We start from the raw sequence: 23,185 nt of genomic DNA on the forward strand, positions 1-23,185 counted from the left end.
AAACCAACAGACTATCTTCACGAACAATGTGTCGGATAGATACAACAAATGAATCGCCCATTTGATTGAATAATGTTGTCTGAATCGGCATGTGAATCTGAACAAGTTTGAGCAGGATAATCTTGATGACCAATGTGCATGTCCACAACTGCAGCTGCAGCGTTCCCAGCCTTTAGTGGACAGAATCTGTCAATGGAGGTCTGAGTATGGGGCAGTTGAGACCCAAAAGAATACACACTGATCTGCACCTTGAACAAGTTTTCTATGACTTCTATGAGTGTGCGGTCGCTGCAGGCTGCTGAGAATGAGATCTCAGAAGGAGGAGGTCGCCCACTGGACCACCCAGGGCTGGATTTACAAGGATGTGGGCTCCTGGGCCGCAGCCACCTTTGGCGCCCTATCGGCTAAGGAAAATTTATTTTACTAATCCAAATTACAATAAGTTGATAGGTAGTTCTACACTTCAGCGGATACGATTTGATGCACGGAAGGTTAAATATGTCTCCTAGCCAATAACTCCGTGTTGTTCCCAAAGAAATCAACTATAACGTCATAATTTTTAAATGTTTTAATATTGTTTATACTCATAAAGACCCTGAACTATTAATGCACCTCCTTTTCTCACCTAATTTGAAAAAAGCATTTTTTCCCCCAAACACACATTCATTGAAAAAAATAATATTTGAGTAAAATATAATATAAATATATATTTGCAGTGGGTTATTACCCCTTTAAGGCAAGTCTGGCCCAGGTACCGCTGATGGAAGAAACAGCTCTGAAATAGCAGCGTGGTTCACTTATGTCTGTGGCCGGCTCTGGTTGCAGTTTTGACCCAAATAATTGTTTTGTAAAAGCCTAAAAAAGCAACAACAAACAAAAAAACACGAAATTTTTTTATTGGTAGCTACAAAGACGCATCTCCTCCCTCTATTCTCACCAGGTGAAACTGTCGTTAATAAGTCATTACAGTCCGCTGACTTTTTTTTTTGTTTTGTTTTGTTTTATCGGCTTCGACCACTTGGAGGCTCCCAGCAGCCTTACTATGCGTCACTTCGCCTCTCTCGGTCGTCGATCATGGCGGAGCCGGAGCCACAGCGCAAAGTGGAGCCTCAACTTCTCAATGGGGACGACGACTTGAACGACGAAGAAAGAGAGGACGCGGACGCCAGCGAGGCAGTGAAGAGAAAGAGAAGAAAGAAGAAGAGGAGCCGGACGAGCGGGCCAGGTGAGGCGCATCACTTTGGTAATCTTGGGGGTTGCGGGTTGCGGGTTGGGAGGGTTGCAGCGCCTAAATGTTCCCCCCTTCTTTATTTCTCTCTGGCTCGGTGTAGTAAAAGAGCGTAAAACACAGGAGAGTTTCCAACCTGTCAGAGGGAGTTTTTCTTTTTTTTTTATTCTTTTAGGCTGCAAACACAGTTTTGGGGAAAAAAAAGAGTGATTTTCAGAAAATGATTCAAAGTTGTCCTGCAAGTACAAAATGAGGGGATCTCATATTAATTTAGTTTCATTTCATTTAATGGGAGCAGCAACAGTTCACTGCAGGAAAAATTATGCAAGAAAGAAAAGAAAAGAAGTCACCGCATTATGGCTACTTATTTATAAGAATGAGGCAAAATATCTTTAACAAAAAAAAGAAAAAGAGAAAGGTTGAGGGGCTTTTGCTGCATTATAAGCCGTGTTTATACCACAGCACTTAATGTCATAATGCTGCAAGATACATATGCCCTTGAGGATAAAGACTAAGGTGTAGTGAAGGAATTATTCACAAGCTCTGCCAAGTTCAGAGCATGGCGGATACACTTTCTTGGAATGAACCACAAATAATCAACTCTATGTGTGTGTGTGTGTGTGTGTGTGGGTGGGTGCACATGGATGCACAACAGTATGTGACTTTGCAGCAGGGACAAACGAAGCTGAGGGAAACTCTGGAGAAGCCGGAGGTGTCGGCGAAGTGGCAGCGCAGCTGGAGCAGCAAACCTTGGAGGAGAAGGAGAGGCCTGAGGATGCAGAGGAAGGTATCGCCTTCATCTCCCACAGTCATCCTCACCAGCAGCAGTGGTGCTGCTGGAGCTCAAAGTGTAGTAAAAGTGCCACTGCGAGACTCGGCCGCCCTCGTCTGCAGCGTGCGGACGCCCCGGGAAATGTGCTTGCATGGAGTAGGGGAGGGGGGGTTCATCAATAATATTTCTTCGCTTTAATAGTTGCGTCGCAAACTAATGGTTCCTTCAACAGATGGCGATGAAGGGGAAAACTCAGCTGTCAAAAAGAAGAGGAAGAAGAAGAAGAAGAAAGGAGGTAAGGCGCTTGAGGTTGGTGCTACAAAACGAATCAGTCGACAACCAACCGGTCGACAAACTGACTCAAACACTCAAAACTTATCCGCATTTTAACATGCGACAAGTTCATTTTTTTAATGTAGTTTTTTGTTTTGTTTTTTGAAGCTTTAGTTTGTATTACAGTCCAATAACATAATAGTGTACAACTGTGAAGGTGGAAGGGAAATGATGTGTGGTTGGCAACATTCTCAGTAAATATAAATATAGAAAGCTTAATCAGCCCTCTTTACTCTGATACTGGCAAATAAAATGAAGTTCTTTCAAAGCTTTTAACATGGCGGTGGCAGCATTGTGCTGTGGGAATGCAGGGGCAGGGAAGTTGGTCAAGATAGATGGAAATAAACAGGGGAAAAAAAGGCTGGAAAACAGTTAAAGACTGGGGTGAAGGGTCACCTTCCATCAAACCTCAGCAAGCTTAAAATGAAGCCATGCTCATAGAACGGCCCAGTTAAAGTCCAGACCTAAGCCGAATTGAGAATCTGTGGCAAGAACTTGAAAAATGATGCTTACAGAGCTCTGTTTCCTATCTGGGGTTAAGTTTGTTTGCAAAGAAGAATTGGGAAACATTTAAGTATCTAGAGGAGCAAAATACAGTATGTCAGAGGCGAACCATAAATCAGAGAGAAAGGCGGTTCTGCTCAGGGCGCTGAATACTGACACACAACAAACCCTTAAGAAAATTATTTAGCAAAAAAATAAATAAATAAATGTTGAAAACCACAGGTTACCTTCCTTTCTCCATGATTTTACACTGCTACAGGTTGGTACATCCCACCAAATCCCAATTAAAGTTACAAAAAGTGTGTTTAGCATGCATGCAACAACAATAAGCAATATAAGAGACAACAGAAGCCTTCCTTAATAGCAGGACAGCAGGATTTGTGTTCTGAAGTGTAAATATCAGTGTTCATTAACTTGTTTTCCTGCCCTGTATCCCTCTTCTTTCCTGCGTTTCTACTTTCCTCTATCTGGGCCACAGCGAAGGGACAGACTGACCCTCCCTCAGTACCTATTTGTGAGCTCTATCCCAACGGGGACTTTCCAAAGGGAGAGGAGTGTGAATACCCCCCATCGAAAGACGGGTGTGTGACCTCCACACTCGGCCAGAAGTCTCCTGCAGTGCCTAATTTTTTTATTTTATTTAGGTCCCCACATAAACCTTGAATACGTCTATCTGCCAAAGTGTGTCTTTTTCTCTTTGACAGCAAATAATAAGTGCCACAAACCCGTCTAGGCGCAGCGCCGCGTGGCGGACCACCAGCGAGGAGAAGCGGGCGATGGACCGAGCCAACGAGGAGATGTGGAGCGACTTCAGGCAGGCGGCCGAGGCCCACCGACAGGTGCGCTCCTACGTCAGGAGCTGGATAAAACCGGGGATGACCATGATCGACATCTGGTTAGAAACGAGCCGCAAAGCTTTCTTCAACGATTCGCCCCCTCGTGTTCTTCGTCCTTCACCGTTCGTCTTTGCTGCTTTCTGTTGGTGGCAGCGAGAAGCTGGAGGATTGCTCCAGGAGGCTCATCAAGGAGAACGGGCTGAGTGCCGGCCTGGCGTTTCCAACGGGCTGCTCCATCAACCACTGCGCTGCCCACTACACCCCCAACGCCGGAGACCCGACCGTGCTGCGCTACGACGACGTCTGCAAGATCGACTTTGGTACACACATCAATGGTAGGTGCTCTTTTCCCAGCCACGCCAGCGTGTTTCACACTTAGTGAGAGAAGGGAAATGGTTTCAGTGTTTTACCCCAGTAAGAAACAGCTTTTGTGTATAACTACACTTTTAGTTGTTTGTACCCGAAGCATTTTGTGACACTGCCACCACATTTTAATTGATACATCAAGTATATTGTTGCAAGATGGCAGGAAAATGATGAACTTTTAAGTTTTTACACGAAAAATGTTAAAAGTTTGACATGGATTTGTAATGAACCCATTTTACTGTAATGTCCCTCAATTAATCAATCTGTTGAAAGCAAACATAATTCACAGGGAGTAAATAAACCATGTCCTTCTATATGTGAACAGAAGGTAGTGCGGGGACATTTTTACGAATTACGCCTTAAAAGTAAATATTGTTAGAAAGAGGCTACGGGAAATCCACTGTTGAGTGAAGAGCTGAACGTCAGAGGCTGCAAAAGGCTTCGAAGCAGGTGGAGGTTCACCTTTCAGCTGGATAATCATCTTAGACATAAAGCCAGAGTCACATGGCTTGGATAAAAACCTTATTCATGTGTTGAAAGGGTCTAGTCAAAGTCCAGACCTAAAATAAATCAAGACTCTGCGACATAGGCTCTCCATTCTAACAGAGGTATTTAGCAAAGCAAAATGGGAAAAAATGAGACACACTCCGAAACAATTACAGAGAAAGGTGAAAGGTCAGATAGGTTCTGTAAGATATTGACTGAAGTCATGCCACACTTTTTAGCTTTTTATTTACGTTATTTTATTTTATTTTTTTTAAGTGTAATTATGCTCATTTTTCTTCCCACTCCACAAATTCTAATCTACACGGAGGGCAAAATAGGAAAAGAATAGCATATGTTTAGAAAAGTGATCATTTCATGCGATGTGAGAATGAGAATTTAAATCGTTTCATCTTTCAGGTCGAATAATAGACTGCGCATTCACCGTCACTTTCAATCCAAAGTACGACAGGCTGCTGGAGGCTGTGAGCGATGCGACAAACACCGGCATCAGGGTAACACCGTTTTTTCTCCCCCACACGTTTTTAAAAATCTTTCTTTTATAATAAGATACACAATTCAGATACAATAACTTAGATTCATGAGAGTCTACATTTCCTGCCTTCCAGGCATATTTACGGAAACCATCTTACTTAACTAAACAGAGCTTGTTTGCGATTTCACCTCTACCCTAATGCCACGGTGCTCTTGAGAACCTGCTTCAAAAGGCTGATTCAGAGAGAGAGAAAAAAAAAACGTCGCTGGGTAAATATGAGCAAATGTAACGGAAAAATGCTCTGTAAGCAAACGCCGTAATTCACAGGGGGTAAATGGGACATGTCCTTCTGTATGTGAACAGAAGGTAGCGTTGGGACATTTGTACAAATTACTCCTTAAAAGTAATTATTGTTTGGAAGAAACTTAAATAAAAGGGACCTTTATTACCTTAATCCCCTATCACATTATGCCACTTTATTTGTAAAGCACTTTAAGCAGTAATAAAGCTGGCCACAGTGCTGCACAGCATTAGAGGACCAATTCATGTAGTCACATATCGTTACGTCTCAGCTTATACGTCTTTGGGAACATTTAAAGCATCTGGTCCACTTGGTCCTGTTGGAACGAGACGCTTCATATCGGTGCAGCAGATCAGAGGGACAAATGGAGCAAAGTTATTGAGACAAACACGAAGATTTTTTTTAACAGGAAGCCAAAGTTGGTGAGGGCTTCCAGTTAAAAATCAATCGACTGTGTTTTATCGCAGTTAGGGGAGCAGTGGAAGCCGTACTTTTAAGTAGGAGGACAGCACTGCAGCGATCCAAGTGAGAGGCGACAGAAGAATGCATGTTATTGTCTCCTGGTTGGTTTTCGGAAAGGACAGGTTTCATTTTTGACACTTGCTCGAGTTTACTTGACTATCAAGTTTCAGGTTTCCATTTTTACTCCAAAGGGATTTCTCATAGAGAAGACCGCTCAGTGTAACGGATACTGCGTCGAGCATTAGGCCTAGACAATGTCGCTTCGTTCTTGCTCTCATTGAAATCGTAAACATTTTATGCCAACCGACTATTTCAGAGCTAAGAACTGAAACATTTAAGAGTTTCTCTTGATAAGGGTGGCATTTTCAAAAGTATCAAATCAGCTTTTAAATCCAACAGGAGAAGCTATTCTAAATTATTTTATTATGGCTATGCAAACCCAAAATTATTATCTTCAAGTAAAATCTCTACTTGTTAGGTGAGGTTAAAATGAAGCAAACCCTTCAGTTTTAAGAGTAAATATATTTCACGCACATATCCGCTGACCCAGAGTACCGGATCTCTCCCAGTGTGCAGGAATCGACGTGCGCCTGTGCGACGTCGGCGAGACCATCCAGGAAGTCATGGAGTCTTACGAAGTCGAGATAGATGGAAAAACGTATCAAGGTGAAAGGAGGCTCGTGCCTTGCATCCTCTGACCCGGTCAGTCTCTGTTGCGAACGCATGAGTGAAAGCTTTTTTTGTTTCCTTCGCAGTGAAGCCAGTCAGAAACCTGAACGGCCATTCGATTGGACAGTACAGGATACACTCAGGGAAGACAGTTCCCATCGTAAAAGGTGGCGAGGCGACCAGGATGGAGGTTTGCACTCAAATTAAGTCGTTGGCAAAAGTGTTTGTTCCTAAACTCTGCCGCATAAGAAGCCAAACGCTGCTGCTGCTGCTGCTGAAATGAGGCACTTCTTGGCTGTTTGATCTTATAAATAAACCTTTTTAATTCTTAAGTGTAATTGGATGAAGATTCAGCTGGCTGGGCTACAACAAGGTGTGGGGAGGCGTTCCACTTTGTTGCTCTGTAGTCGCACTCATCATCAGCACTTTAATCTTACATCTCTAATCGAACGGCTGGCCAAAGGATTCAGTCTCGTTGAAAACTGCAACATTTAACCTGCTATATGCCAATAAATACCAGCATCAGAAAAAAAAGTTTCTGTTCATATCACATTTATGGAGTTCTTTATTTAAATGTTGAAATCTAATCCATTGGGGGAAAAGGGGAAGAAAAACAATACATGGATTTTTGGCTATTTTACAAAAGGTTACTGTGAAATCCTTGAATAAACTTAAGTGCAGCTAACGTCATGAGGACTAAGTAGAGCCCTATGCAGAATTTAATCTTAGTATTACTTATTTATTCAACTTTTTAAAACAGGAAGAGATAAAACTGGGGTACTGGGGAAAAAAATTAACTCTCCACATGTGCAGTACGAATGGACTCACAAGATTTGCCACTGTAATTGTTGCAAAAGGTGATTCTAAAAAGCATTAAAACTCTTCAGAGTTTTTTATTTCAACAGATTCTTTTCTTTTAAGGATAAATTTCCTCCCAGCTCACCAATCGTGCGCCGCGTTGCGTCGGCCCATCGCCGAAAATCCACAGGCCAGGTTCTGCCACACAAAGAAACCGAGCCTCCTCTAAACACAGCTGCAGTAAACAGCTGCATTTGGACAGAAGCAAGCATTTTTAATTGGCAAGTTGCTGCGTCGAGCTTTTTACCTGAAGGCTGCAGGAGGAGAGGATTGGGAAAAGGGGGTGAAGGGGGGAGGTCGGCTGCTGATGTGGCACCTTTTGCACATTGTATTTTTAGCTGAAGTGTATCGGTGTAACGGGGCCATTACCCCCGCTTTTGTGATCAGAGAGTGGAGTAGCAGCTGGGCGTGCCGCGGGGCTGCGAGCACTTTGACTGATTATCGGTGCAGCGACAGAGGGCGGCGCGGCGTTATCAGCTAATACCACGGGGGGACTCCGACATCAACCCCAGGATGATAGAGGCACAAAATGTCAGCGAGACGCAGCCAATCAAAGCCCGGGGGTCTCTGCCATCCTTATTACACCTCAAGTGAATAAATCAGCAGCTCTGACAACTGGAGGTTTTAGTCAAATTCACTCTGTCATTCAGCCCCCCGTTTTTGCTGCGATGCCTGCGTCCTCTTGTTCCTGCCAATTTTTGTTTTTTTAAATTTTTTACGTTTACATGGCAATTTTTCACATCATGTCAGCAGGGTAATGAGTGCCTCTTTCGCTGCCTTTCAGGAAGGTGAAGCCTACGCCATTGAGACGTTCGGCAGCACTGGAAGAGGCGCCGTCCACGACGACATGGAGTGCTCGCACTACATGAAGAACTTCAACGTTGGACATGTGCCGATAAGGTTCGACTTTTGCGTTTATCCTTCTCACATGGTTAACTTTTTTCAGTATTTTATCTGTGGTTTTAAATGCTAAAGCCAACACTTTCAATTGTTTTTCAGACTACCGAGGGCTAAACACCTGCTGAACGTGATCAACGAGAACTTCGGCACGCTGGCTTTCTGCCGCCGCTGGCTGGACCGCCTGGGCGAGAGCAAGTACCTGATGGCGCTGAAGAACCTGTGCGACCTCGGCATTATAGACCCCTACCCGCCTCTGTGCGACATCAAGGGCAGCTACACTGCCCAGTACGAGCACACCATCCTGCTCAGGCCCACCTGCAAGGAGGTAGTGAGCCGAGGAGACGACTATTAAGACCCTCAGGCGAAACCCGAGGAACATGGCAGCTGAGCTACACCGAGCGCCTCCAGACTGACAGCAGTTATGCAATATCTCTCTGCCCTAACTTTACGCAGCTCCGGACCCTTTAGGTACAGCGTCTCGCAAACTATTCGTAGCTAAATCTTTTTGAGGCAACTGCAGCTCCAAGTTGTGGCTCTACTGGCTTTGCACGACTACAGAGTAACATTTTTGCCCATTTTGCTTTGCAGAACAGCTCAAGCTCAGTCAGACTGGATGGATAACGTCTGTGAATATGCAATTTGAAGCCTGGCCACGATTAAACAATAATCTGACCATTCCAGCTTGGGGGATAAGCATTGATCAAAATTGCAGCTCTGGCTGTACGTTTAGGGTAATTGTACTGCTGGTGTTCAACTAATAATCGGCCTATCAACATATTTTCCCACATGACCTATTGATCTCTGCAGCTCCTCCAAAGGTACCTCTCTGATGGAAGGGCTTTACATACTCAGTCTCACAGCTTGTTCTTGCCACTCCTTTGTTTCTGGTATTAAATTGGACAGAACTTTATGCAGCATTTTGGAAAAACATTTGCACTTAACTTTATTTTGTGGTTTAAGAGTAAAAAAGGACAAATACAAATGTATGCCACAATCCTTTTTTATTTTAGAGAAAAATAATTTTTTTTAAAGCCAGGCATAATTTTTTCTTCAGCTTGCCTTGTGTTGGTCTATCACATAGAATCCCAATAAGTAGATTTAAAGTCTGTGGCGATAATGTGAAAAAGTTCAAGTGGATCTTCTGTATCACACTGCAATTGTAGCAAAGCAAAAACCTCGTATTACAAAGAGTGCTTACTTTTGGTTTTCTTTTAAGGATCAAGCCAGCAGAAAAAAAATGGGTGTATCTTTAATGAATGTAGCATTGCAGGCTTAGTTAAAGGTGCTGTTTTTAGAAGATATGCAAAACTACTTTATGCAACCAAAAAAATAAAGAAAAGAAACATTGATTAGATAAGCAGCTGTCCAGAAAACACATTCAGCTTTATTGTCATGTTAGGACATCTTGAGGGGGAAAAAAACTGCTATAAAATATTTATATTATAGTATTCTGCTGCTTTGTTTTCATTTGATGCATTTTTTTTCTAAAAAAATAAAATAAATTGTTATAAATCTGGAACTAGTGACTATGCCTACATTTTGGTTTTGTGGATATTATAAAACTCTGCATTCATATCACTATGCTGCACTGATGGCTGTTCAGATAAAAAAAAAAATCCATTAAAAGAAATGTGGCAAAAGATATCACATGCAGTAGTAAGTCATTACTTTAAGAAACCTTTTACTGCTACAGTTTCCTCACCAAATTCTCTGTCCTGTTTGAATTGGGGATAAAATAATTATTGTAGTCAACTGATTTCTAACTCAGTTTTTCCAAGGACTTTTGAAGGGCGGCTGACCAAAAATATTTGGTAGAATTGGCTGAAATTGAACTGCTTAGTGATCAAACACTGAATTTAAACATTTTTAGTCTACATTTAACCACTTAAAAGAATCAAGGACCTAGAGTCCCACAATCCAGCGTAAAAATAATTTGTCAATTAAACGTTTATATATGTTGTAGTTACTGAAATTGTAACAAATATCTATAATAAATGAAAAATTGTATCAATCATTTACAAGTTTAAATAGTTTATTAAATCCACAATGCAATAATTAACCGTCAAAACATACAAATAAATTAAAACAGATGTTGTAAAATGATGATGATTTATATAAATGTAGGCCAACGTATTTATTTAATGCGTGTATACCCATTTCTATTCTAATAAATTTGTTTTACGTGTTTGACACAACAGAAGCTGCAACCGGAAAAAATGTATAAAAGGATTTCTTATTACACACCTAACTGTTAAGTGATTCTTCTTCCTCTTGGTTGCATTTTTTACTTTGTGTTCTTAGAGTTCACTAAAATGCCATATAAAGAAGTCAAGACTGTTTTGTTATCTCCTAACCAAAAGAGGGCGATAAACACACACGGCTTAATCAGCAACACATGACGTAAACATATTCTGGATATCCATCCTTCACAATCATGAACAAACAAATAAAAAGGTAGATTATGGAACAGAACAAAAAGAGACTTACTTGGAATAAACGCACTCTTTAATGATAATATCTTACTATAAAAGAACATTTACCCTGTTTGTTTTGTGTGTGGACGTCTTCAGGGTTAATGGCTGATGACTTAATTTCTGAGGAATTCTTTGCATCTCTGTAGGCTGTTTGTTGCTCTCCTTGGAGACAGAACATCAGATCTATTCCTAACTGGGCGAAAACGTCCAAAAATGTCCTGTTTACTCTGGTTCTGAAGCACAGCCAGAAAAAGACATGTTGAGCGGACGTCTACAGACACAAATATGGGCTTATGATCAAACTGTGCTCTCAGACGGAAGAGGATCTTTCATAAGAGACAGAGAGAGAGAGAGAGAGAGAGAGAACATCCTGATAATAAGTAATTGGTTGGCCGAAGAATCTGTGTTCAACTGAACTGGATGAAAGGCTAAATTAGCATATTGTCACCTTCCTAATGTATTGGCCGTTTTTTAGTCGTTTTTTGAAGAAAGTGACTGGCAACAATAAAACAAAAAGGTGCTACCAAAAGATGAGTTAGGCCAAAAAAAATTACATCTTTTTTGGAGATATTGTAGAGCAAAGAGGTTTTTCTACCAAGGAGTCACACACACGTTAATGTCAGCTTGTCATAATTTATTCATATCTGAGATAAAACAATTATATTGTAAAAACTGTGACTTTGAAAATGTTCAAGTACTTATCAATAAAATAACCGGGGACAGGACAATAAAAACTTTTTGCAGATTTTGGCAAGGAGACACAATATAACTCTGTGTGTAGTTTAAAAACAATCTGTAAAAAAAAGATCATAAGTCTTTTTCTGTCCTATAAACTCCTCAGTAGAGGAGATAAGAGTCATTCACTTCAGCATCCAAACAAAACAGTCTCTCTGAAGATTGTTGGACCAGATTTTGGTCCAACATTCAGATGGATCAACAAACCGTCTGCTTGTTGATCTGGGCAGCGTTTTACCTGCGCCCACAGTCTTTTCTGATAACGTGAAGGAGTTTGTGTCCCAGGCTCGACTTCCATGGTTTAACAAAACTCCTGGTGTTCACCATGAGCCAGCCAGTTTTCCAGTTCTTATGGCCAGCCACTACGTATTCATCTCCTAGGGAGGAGGACAAAAATGTAGGAAACGATCAATTATCCAGATACAAAAAACGATACAAATGAGCACCAGTAGAGAGAAGCCATCTTTAAAAGAAACAAGTGTTAAACAACTACTGCTCCAGCTTGAGCTTTCCTTCTTCTCCTTGGTGTTTTCTTAAACATTACAACTATTTTATATATAATACTATATATTTCTTTGACCTTATTCCGGTTGGAAAATGTCTGGGCCATGACTAAAAACTGGGTCTGTGCCAAAGGTTCAAATAAATCCTTAAAAGGCTCCGAGTTATTATGGCATTCGTGACGATGCTGAATGGACGTAGACGCCGAAGCTAACCTGGATTGAGGATGGGACACGTACAGCCTCGGACAGTCCAAGACTCGGGAAACAGTGTGACGTTTCCGTGCTGGATCTTCATCTGCGGGTTCTGCTGTAGAACCTTTTTAATCTTCGCCTCCACCTCGGCATGGGAGCCTTTATCATGAGCGGACATCACCTTCACCACCAGAACTGCAACACAAACAGTAGATTTTTAAAGAATCTGTTGGAAACTTTATTAAAGCTTCTTTCCCACAGCTGTCACGCTTTTGAACGCCTCCTGACATAAAACATAAACTATAAGGACTGTACTCCCCTATCCTCTCATACAACAATAACACATGGATTATACTCACACACACACACACACATCACGGACTGTTTTCTTCACACACACATACAACCTGTAAATTTTAGCTGCCATTATTTATCTATAATCCATTCCCTAACATTCTTGTATATTCTGTATAATCTGTATAATCTGTGCATATAGCTCCCATATTTATATTTATACACAATATCTATATCTCTTGCTATAACCCCTTATAGTCCATACATACATAGTCTTGTACATCTGTAAATAAATATTTATATCTCGTAGAGCACTTCTGGATAGATGCAAACTACATCTTGTTGCTTGTACTTGTGACAGTGCAATGACAATAAAGTCGAATTCTATTCTAAAGTCCTGCTGATATCTGCCTGTGAAACATATCGGTATTTTTGCTGGGTGGGAGGTTTTCTTATACAGTCAGTTATTTTTAGTTGAGACTAATTTCATTCATACAGACTTCTATGATAAACAACATCTGGATTCTTTCTTTTGGGTTGAGTCGTTTTGGGATGCCGTCAGATATTTTAGGTCACTTGAAAGTAAAAACCACAATGAAACAACTAATTTTCCTGTCTGATAAACCTTATGCTCACAAACAACACGTCAGAGTGAAATGATGTCACTGTACCGGTACTGTGGGTCAGAGTTCACTTCAAACTTCCCTGAGTTTCATTAAGCAGCAAATAATTATCTCACATTGTCCTGTTTCAGTTCTTTTGTGTCTGGAAAACAACTTTTTTCCCCCCAGTTTCCTAAATACAGTCATCTTCAATAAATTAGAATATACAGTCCAATGAGCCTCATTTGTCAGATTAAAAGTACTTTTAATCTGACAATGAAACATACTTTTCATTATGCCCACGGTTTTTTTTGTTGTTGTTTTTTGTAAAAGCTTTCTTATCGGTCTGATGTGTATTCACTCTAAAAAAATTTATCTACTTCATGTATTTCACTTGGTGATAAGGTTCCTAAAATAAACGGGGTTTTTAATAATAATCTAATTTATTTTCAGTGAGATTTGGCTACAAAGACAAACTTTTTTTTTTTTTTTTTACACCAGAGCATTTCATTGAAAAAAAATATATAAATATTAATAAAACAGCTTAGGCATCCAAGGTTTATGCTTCTTTTTTTTATCCATGTGCATTTACTTTAATAATATCAACACTGCCAACATGCAACACCTCATCTTTTTCTGCAGGTTTTTAATTACATCTGAATTATATGGTTGCCTGCCCTCTGTGTAATGGCTGTCTTACACAGCTCTGAATAATTAAAGATTTCTGCTTACCATAGTCAAACTTAGCTACGCAGAACCATTTAGGGCTGCCCAGGGTACCTTCAAGGCATTCACATTTCTCTGCAGCACAAAATAACATAGCATGATGCATATTAAATGGTACTTTCTTCAACAGATTTCTGGATGGAAACAGGTGACTAGTTCCTCACCAGAGTGGTGCAGTGCAGAGAAAAGCTCCTTTGCTCTTGATAGTGCTGTCTCACTATCGTTGCTGCCGTTTCCTGGGTTTCCAGCAGCTGCATAGAGGACCTCAGCACCTACGCTGCACAGCAGAGGTAAAGTCAATTAGACGCAACACTATTCAGCGTTAATACAGAAAAAACAAAACACAAAAATCTCCCTTCACAGTATGTATTGCCCTATCTTGATTTATTTACGCTGATTAATACGAATACGTTTAGGCTCTCACCCAGATACGCAGTCGCCGGTGTAGGGGTCGCAGTCTCCCGTGCAGTCACATGGACGGCAGCCATATTCGTGAAGCCCCCAGTATCCCATTATGCACTTGTCACAGTGGGGGCCTCCCACACCAGGCTTACAAGCGCATTCCCCGGTGCTGGGGCCACAGATGGTGCCACCAGCTGAGAGGACCGAGCCAACAGGGTGGCAGGAGCAGGCTGTGAAGCAGACAAGTACAGAAGACAAGTGCATGTTAATACGTCTGAAATGTTTGCAACTCTGGCACAGAGTACAATGAGAATTACGTCATAGTAGGGGAGGAGGGCTGGGCATTTATCGTATTGTTTCTCACTCATCGTGATAAATTTCTTATGATGAGACTTTTGATTTATCACCGTCACGATGAGTTCCAATTAATGATGTGCAAAACCCAACAAAACTGTCCACATCGTCAGGATTGATAGTTTTACTATTTTCGTCACTATTTGTTCAATGAAAGCACTAATAGATATCAATACATTTGAATATAGAGTTACCATGTGGAGCTTTGATAGCAAAGACAACCTGAGAAAATACAAAATACCTTTTAGAATCAATTACATCATCGATAGCTCCGGATTAGAAATATGACTTTAGTTGGATCATCTACAATGTTTTTTTTTAAATTTATTTATTGTTTTATGTAACTCTGAAACAGATAGTTTGTAACATTTATAATAAGCTACATAGTAAAATGTTTAGTTTTGGAAAAGGTGGTTTTCCCAGCGCAGCATTCGTGCAAGAATGACCGATTAGCATGATAACATAATTATTGTGTAGTGGGGACATTTTTTATAAACTAGCAATGTGGGGAAAACAATGAAAGTCCACTTAGAAAAGACTGGAGTTTCAGTGTTTTGATACAGTGGAAAGTAATGGATGCTGCACCAAGAAGCGATTAGCCTGATTCCTCCTTGATTCTCCAAACTGGGATCATTCTGACTTTTGTCTACTGCAGGTGAGTCACTGACTGCTTCAGCAGCTACCTGGAGGAATGATTAACGTGTTTTCAAAGGACGCAATGAAAACAAGCTTCATGAAAATCCAAAGTCTACTTGTTCCACTTGTGTCCCAATCTCCCAAATTTGTGACAAATGTTCTTTCCAAAAATGGCAAAAATAGACAAATGCAGCAGCATTCCTTTGGAGGGGGCGGTGAAAGTAAGAATGGGAAAAATGTGCCCAGATGGACCATGAGAAATTCCTCTGCTGTCGGACGTTACAGTCACGTTCCCAAGCGGTGACGCAGTTGGTTCAGGAGGGACAACGGATATTACAGCTTAAGATAAGGAAGGGGTCATCCTGTCACATGCTCCTATCGGGGAGATCAGCGTACTTTAATCTGGAGGCCAACAGGGAAATCAGCCTCTTAATGAGGCTTTTCTGCTGCCGTCCATTTATGGTGCGAGGCCACAGGAAGGTCCAGTCTGGACAGGTTCACGTCAAATGCTCTTACGTTTGCAGGAGTCTGGTGCGGTTTTGGGACGGCTCAGGTCTCTGTAGAAGCCCCTCTTGCAGTTTTGACAGTGACGGCCCTCTGTGTTGTGGAGACAGTGGTCGCACACGCCCCCTCTCCGCCGTCCCGTAGCTAGCCACAGTCCTCGACTGAAGTGGCAGCTCCTGGCATGGTCGTTGCACTTGCATTCTGCGTTCGATCGGAAACGCACAGGTCAGCAAAAACACGGCGGTCAACTGGCATCAGAAACTTCTTTCACTTTTTGCCTCAGTCAAATGCAACCTCACTGCCTTTTATTATCATTTTATGCAGTTGACAAACACAGAGCTATTCATCATTGTGAAGCGGAAATTGACTTTATTGTGCTTGGCCCCATTTACTCAGATACCCCTAAAATAAAAGCCAGCGAAACAGAGCACCATATCAGTCTAACTTGTAAATAAAGTAACGCTGACTGTAACTAAATCTTTTCAAATAAGTTTTGTGACGATCTTGACAAATCAAAAAGATGGCAGTGTCGACATCATGCCTCGTTATCATCAGAGGCAGGGAATCTGGGCGGACTTAAATACGCCATTTTGGGAGGAAACGTGTTAGGGCTCATGTGTCAAACTAAGGCCCGTGGGCCAAATCTAGCCCGCCACAGCTTTTTATGTGGCCCTCTAGATTCTAGACAAACATTAAGTGTGCTTAAATATTATGTTATCAATCACATCAATGCAATTTTTATCAGTTTACTGCCAGATTATATCAATCAGTCCCTCCAGTTTCTTTAGAGTCATCGTGGAAATTCACGCAAAATCAACAAATCCCCGACTTTTTTGCGCTAATACTTGGGAGTTTATTGCAGAATTTTCTCAAATTGTCAAAAACTCTTACTTGTACTAAACAGCCTTAATTTAATTACAGTCCATGATCTATGCAGCGAGTAATAAAAAGTCGCATTTACTGTCGCAAATATTGCAAATTGTTCCAAATTATTACCACAAGCAATTTGATTTTTATTGCAAAAAAATCACAAAATCCTGGGGGGACTGGAAAGATCTTTAATAATATTATTTAATTTTAAGAATTCATTTATATTTTAAGAGTTTGTGAACAGGTTTTATCAATACATTCTGGAACAACCGGCCCTTTAAAAGCTTTCCTGATCTTGATTTGGCCCTAAACAAAAATGACTTTGACATCGCTGTGATAGAGGCTTCAAATGACTTGAAATCGGGTCAAAGGTTATCCTTCAAGCAGCAAAATGTCCCGAAATAGGAAACCTGAAGTTGTTTCAATAAAGACATGTACTAGAATGGCCTAGTTAAAGTCCAGATATAAATCTAATTGATAATCTGTTGGAGAACCTTAAAGGGGCAAATTTACCGAGAAGAAACCAATAATTCTAGTCTGTAAAAGTGGGAAGTCAGTAGAAAAATATTCCGAAAGACTAATTCTAGTAGAATTTAATTGTAAATGCAGGGGGAAAAAAGACAAATACTGATTAATTAGTCTGTAAATGTGGAAACCACGCCTTAAAGATTTTATTTTATTTTATTTTTTTGTGGGCTCTAGTGTCCCTTTTTACAAAAGTAGGCTGACAGGAATGGGGAAGGAGAGGAGGGAAGACATGCGGCAAACGTCGCCGGGTCCGGGAGTCGAACCCGCGACGGCCGCGTCGAGGACTCAAGGCCTCCAAATATGGGTCGCGCTAACCGCTACACCACCACGGCACGCCCGAGATTTTATATTTTTGAAATAATTTTCGCTTCACTTCACAAATGCGCAGCACTCTGTTAGCATTTTGTGTTAACCTAACACATTTACGCTTACGGCTTTTGATGCAACAAACCATAACAAAGGTCATGGGGTACGAACACATTTGTGACCCAATCAGAGGCTGAAAGCTCGCATGTGATTTACAACACCCAATTCATTTTCAGGATGTGTCAACATGCAGATGCTCCCAATCTGCTTTCGACTTTCTAGCCCCATCACTCACTCTGGCATTCATGTGGTGTACCCATGATGCCGTTGGCCGCCTGCCACGGCAGGTCATTGTAGAGAGGGGCACAGCGCTCGCAGTGGTCGCCGGCCGTGTTATGTCTGCAAACGCATTTGCCATGGACCTGCCAATCGGACAAGAGACAGGAAATGATTTTAAGACATTTGGAAGTCGGATTGCATGTGCGCCTTCTTCAATAATCCTTGTGTTAGAGTTTAGAGCCGCCGCCCTCCTGCTGTAGCATTGCAACATTTGCACACCAGCTTTATTTACACCGAGTAAAAAGGCAGCGTGGCACATCTAAACTCCTTTAAGTTTCTTGCCAATAAACCAGTAGGCTGCAGAGAATGAAACACCCAAGATTAAAGGTCGTTAAAGTCTTAGGCTCAATACTATAATTGAGATTTCCACATCGTTAAGACCCTGTAATGGTAGGTAAAACAACAGCTTGACGTCAAGTCTTCACTTCATCTCTCAGCTCAGGCAGCACATAAAGAGAGTCAGAGTCGGTCTTCACTAAATCGAAACTCACCACACTGCTGGCCTTTTCCGGGCCGGGTTGATAGCCTCTGGCGGGCACGCAGTGGTCAGCGTGTCCGTTACAAAGGCAGCTGCCTTTGACAACAAAATCATAGATAGCGTAGTGGTCCGTCGGGAGAGAGGCAGCTCCCGGATGTTTGGTCTGGCACGGGCACTGCTGTCTCTGCAGGAGACGAACTCTGAGGTTGGTGACAGTGAGCTGGTTCTGGGCAGCTAGTCCGTAGGGGTCCACCGAGCGCCAAGGGGACAGGCCTCGGTAGATTACCTGAAGAGCAAAGGACAGGGCAAGATGAAAACCAGGCTTATAAAATGATCTATAAAATAAGTTTGACAAAAACAAAACTCGTGTCTCTTACAGTGATTGAAAAATGCAATTTCTCAGAAAATTACTGTATAAGCCACAAATATATATATATATATATAAAGGTCAACTTGATTTATATGTCAACATCTAAGAGTTTGAAGAGTTGAGATGCACAAAATTCACGTTGTCTGAGGTTTAGTGAGTCATTTTCACAGTCAAAGACAATTGGCAGAGCCGTGTCATCTGCTGTTTTTGGTCCAGTGTTTTCATAAGACCAAAGTCACTGCAGCTGCCTTCCAGGACTGCATCATAGACTTTTCAGTAGGTCCACATTTCTGTATGAAAATATTATTTTACTGGTTTTACATAAATTACTCATTTTCCAAAAAAACTAGACTTTGCATTTTTGTCAACTCTAAGCCATAATCTTCACAATTAACAAAAATAAACACATGAAGTACATCGGTCAGTGTGCAATGAACCTATGTGTACTACTTTCACTTTTTTTTCTCTGCAGAATTTGAGTGCATTACTTTTATGTTTCTCATACACAGTAAGAGGGTTAGAGAAAAGACTTTCGCGCAGTAGACACGATGAGTGAAGTGGAATTATTCCCACAGATTTAACAGAAGGTCCATTAAACAGCAGGCAAATCTGCTGATTAGAAAAAATGACAAATGCAAACATAATAGGTTTGGTATGTGCTAAGACACACAAAAAAAGGTTCAGTGACTTCAAACTTGCCTGTCAAAAAGCTGCAAAGCAAAGATTACAAAGCAAGCTGATTATGAACCAAATCCCTAAGAGCTCAATAGTTCTTCTGAGGGAAAAAAATAGAGAGAAAGAAAAGAAAGAAGAAGTAATTTCTTCCATTTGTTGCCAACTGTGGCCTGCTTGTGAATCAGACATTTTTGTGTCTCAAACCCCTGGAAAGGTTCTGCAGGTCTCTGTTCTCCTTAATAATGAAATAAAAAGCTGGACCGTGGCTTTATACATGTGCATGTCTGAGCAGCAGGAGGTTTTAGAGAGAGGAACCCGTCTGGAAGGACTCAAAATCAACATTCTGGCAATAAACAGAGAGCAGCAGACGGCGTCTGCTGCTACTGGGTCAGGATGACAGGTGGACACTCGCATCCCTGTGATATGACTTTTCTTTCTCTTTAAGATTTCCATTTTCTCTCACTGTACATTTAACTCAGAACCTTTTACTTCCTAAATTCCCTAAGCTAATATGGATTGACAGCTTCTTGCAAAAGAGTTTTTATCACCTTACGTTTTGTCACATTTGGACATGTTTTATTAGGATTTTCTGCGATAGACGAAGAAACAGTAGTGAGTAATGTAGATTTAATTAAAAGCTGGAAAGTGTGGCATGCGTTTGTTACCAGTTATCTCACTTTCATGGCATTTAAAATGGACATCTTTTTTCTTAAAGTAATAATTGACCATATATACATTTAAATTTTAGTGCTAAGTGTGAGAAAGGTAGGCTAAATATCAAAGAATTTAATCTTTTTGCATTCAAATTTTACACTTGGCGCTCCATACCTGTCTCTATGCACACATTTCTCTTCATATTCACACAGAAGTGTCTGAAACTTTCAACAGAAAACATCTAGCAATGAGTGTTTAGCTTTAGGCATTTTTTTTTCTCCCTTGCCTGTTTTCTGTGTTTCAGGACTATAACCGAAATCAGCTGCAGAATTTCAGTATTTTATTGTGCTCTATTTTGGCCCGCTGTTGCATGCTAAAGGGACCCTCACCTCTCCTCTGGTGCAGGGGAAAGCTGCTGAGTATTTAGAGGTACATGTCGCCCCGTCTTCCTCGAGAGGCAAACCCTCAGCCAGGCCGAACATCTTCTCACAGTCCTGGGCAAAATATCTGAGGGTCCTCCATGTGCGTCCAAAGTCCTGGGAGCGTTCCAGCAGCATGGCAGCGGGGCGGGGGGAGCGGAACACCAGGATCAGATGAGTGAAGAGAAACTTGGTCTCCAGGTCGAGCCGGAGCGCCTCCTCCTCCTCCAGCCCCCCAGCAGACTGCCACCAGGTGTCCGGGTGGCGGAACGAGGAGTCGCTCATAGCCGAGGCAGGGTGCGCCTGTGCGGGCTTGGCGGCGTTGCAGCGGGCGCATTTAGCCGCGGAGCAGGACGGCTTGCCGCGGGGCCCGGCGGTCTGTTTAAAGAAGCAAAAGCGCTCCGACGAGTTGGAGCCGCAGACGGACTGCGTGTGCAGCACTCTGCCCGCAGCCAGGTTACCGATGCCGGGGTTGCAGGCTCGGTCAAGGCAGCGGCTGTGTCCACCTGGGCTCTTCACTTTAGATTGTTCTGGTAAGAGAAAGTGGGTGGAAAAAAAGTAGCAAATATTTTATCCTGGGTAAAGAGTTTATTCCAACTTAAGTTAAAAAAAATCTGAAACTCACCGGCTGACAGAGAGAAAGATGAGCACGTCAAAGTAAAAGCTAATAGAGTCCCCAGTCTCATCCTGCAGGAAAGGTAACTTCCACAAACAGTGAAATAATCCGCTGCAGAGCATTTAAAGGCTGGATTTAGGAAAACCACGCATTAGTTACATTAGTTACCTCTTCCTGATTTAAAGAAATAGTTTCGAAATATTTGCAGAGGTGAGATCACATCTATGTGCGGGGATATGTAACCCTTGTTAATCCTGATATTGTTTTAGAGCCCCGCGGTTCATATCACGTCATTCCAGGATTCAGGATTCTCAGTGGAAAGTTTCATTGACATTGGGCACTGAAGGGCATTAGCTCCGCCCACCTCAGACCACGCCCACTATATCTCTTATAATAAGACTATAAGAGCTATAGCTCCTCTAACCAAGCAAATAATAAATCTTCAACGTTTTCTGTCACACTAAAAATACTTTTTTTTATTAAAAATAAATGTATGTTTTATAAAATGCAGTGCAGCCAAGTGTCTTCAAAGGTATCTTAAATAATAATTGGAGACCACCTGTGTGTAATTTTAGTAATTTTATCTCTATGAACGCAGCTGTGCTGTGAAAGTCTTATGGGTTTGTCAGAGATATTAGAAAAAAACAGCATCATGGAGACTAAGGAACACAGTCGACAGGTCATGGATAGAGTTGGATTCAGGTTTTGAAACGAAGAGTAAAGCTTTGAGCTGCACCAATACACAGACATCCTCCTATTCTAAACCTTTACACGCTCACATTTTCACGTCGTTTTAATGTTATTTTTGTAACAACATGGACTAAGTATTCACCTTGAATTTCTTGCTCAGAAGTCAGATCTCCATCAAATCATGAAAACACACAACGCTGAAACTGTCTTTCTTTTGTTTTCTCCAGAGTGATATTGGCCCATTTCACTACGGTACTTTTTTGGCATTTAGATGTTATTGTCTATTATGAAATAGACAATAGACAGGGTCTATTGTCTATTTCATAACCTTTGCACTTATCAGTTAGGGTTTGAAATATCCTAAAATAAATGTAGTTTCTCTAAAGAACATTCTGCACGCATAAATTCAGTTTGTGAATTTAATGGCCTTGTTGTGTATGTTTTATTTATTTTTTTTGGCATTTTCGCAAGAAACGTCGACAGTTCAACTTGAATCTGAACTTTAAATTTTTTTCTTTTAAATGAAAGCACATTTATTCAATGAATTAAAACCCAAATTACAGAAGGGTCAAATCTCAAAAAGGAGCAGTATAACATTTAAATCAGTAAAAAGAAAAAATCTGGAAAATCAAATACTTCAGTGCTCAATCTTTTTTCTATAATCATCCAGACCTGGAAAATTCTTTTAAAAAAAATCATGAATGCCTTTCAAGATTTTATGGGAACCTCAAGTTTTCTACAAGCCTTATGGTGAAAACAGAAAAAATGAGATTCTCTGGCCAACATGCGAAATATTAACACATCAACCTGAACATGTATACGGGACGATTTCCAAATATAACACATGTGGGTTTGTGGCTGTGAAAAAGTTCAAGGGGTTGTTTATGACTTTGGGAGGCACTTTTTTCTCATTTTAACAAATCAGTGGCATTAGGTGGAACAGAACGTTCCGGCACAAAGCGAGATTCATCTGTGACCAACATGCTGTCAGGAGAAGCTTTAAAGCTGCTACTGGTATAAAACATTAACTGAGACATGAAGATTGCCTCCACATTCCTGAAACGTATCATTAGGACTACCTGGCATTTATTAACCACACCTCGTCTGTCTCCTCAGACAGACAACAGCCCTGGACCTGGGGAGCAGCACGACCCTTGACCCATTAATCATGCGGCTGCATGCATGCCTTCTGGCCCGGTTATGGATTTCAAAGTGACATCACCTGACGGAGTCCAGAAAGATTTTGTCAAGATAATTAATACAATCTGCACATGTTTAGTTTGAATACACAGCCTGTGACAACTAGCCGTTTTGTTAAATAGCCTCGCAGTCGTCAAAAGACGACGTGGTGAACATTCATAGGTTTTTTTTTTTGTTTGTTTTTTTTCCCCCCTAAAGCGTGACATTCCTGGGATTCTGCTGCTCTCGTCACAACGACGCTTCAAAAGGAAACAGGCTTGATCTTGGAGTGTTTCTAGATTTACATGGTGCATTTAGTTTTTTCCCAGATCATTTGTCGCATAGCAGACCTCCTTTTTTTTTTCTTTCCCCCTTCAAGTTCCAAGAGATCACGATGAAAACTGTCTCAGGAAGGATGTCTGATTTTGGCT

General features: G+C 41.3%; 2 protein-coding genes across 2 annotated transcripts; one reads left to right on the forward strand and one right to left on the reverse strand.

The window, feature by feature from the left end:
• The first annotated feature begins 1,021 nt into the window (after window positions 1–1,021).
• On the forward strand, window positions 1,022–9,399 carry LOC114134482 (methionine aminopeptidase 2-like). The gene is made up of 11 exons (XM_028001113.1): window positions 1,022–1,225; window positions 1,884–2,015; window positions 2,233–2,295; window positions 3,316–3,418; window positions 3,571–3,732; window positions 3,827–4,008; window positions 4,943–5,037; window positions 6,351–6,447; window positions 6,537–6,640; window positions 8,093–8,208; window positions 8,308–9,399. The coding sequence occupies exons 1-11, from the start codon at window positions 1,075–1,077 to the stop codon at window positions 8,558–8,560; spliced, it is 1,458 nt and encodes a 485-aa protein (XP_027856914.1). The 5' UTR covers window positions 1,022–1,074; the 3' UTR covers window positions 8,561–9,399.
• An 823-nt stretch (window positions 9,400–10,222) lies between these two features.
• Window positions 10,223–21,185, reverse strand: LOC114134474 (netrin-4-like). Its single transcript, XM_028001102.1, has 11 exons — window positions 20,895–21,185; window positions 20,240–20,799; window positions 18,165–18,437; window positions 17,630–17,756; window positions 15,643–15,831; window positions 14,159–14,366; window positions 13,899–14,011; window positions 13,741–13,809; window positions 12,134–12,307; window positions 11,656–11,794; window positions 10,223–10,915 (listed from the first exon to the last, which is right to left on the reverse strand). Exons 1-11 carry the CDS (start codon window positions 20,953–20,955, stop codon window positions 10,714–10,716), a joined length of 2,115 nt encoding a protein of 704 aa, XP_027856903.1. The 5' UTR covers window positions 20,956–21,185; the 3' UTR covers window positions 10,223–10,713.
• Between the last annotated feature and the right edge of the window lie 2,000 nt (window positions 21,186–23,185).

The sequence above is a fragment of the Xiphophorus couchianus genome, chromosome 2, assembly GCF_001444195.1.
Source record: "Xiphophorus couchianus chromosome 2, X_couchianus-1.0, whole genome shotgun sequence".
Taxonomy (NCBI): domain Eukaryota; kingdom Metazoa; phylum Chordata; class Actinopteri; order Cyprinodontiformes; family Poeciliidae; genus Xiphophorus; species Xiphophorus couchianus.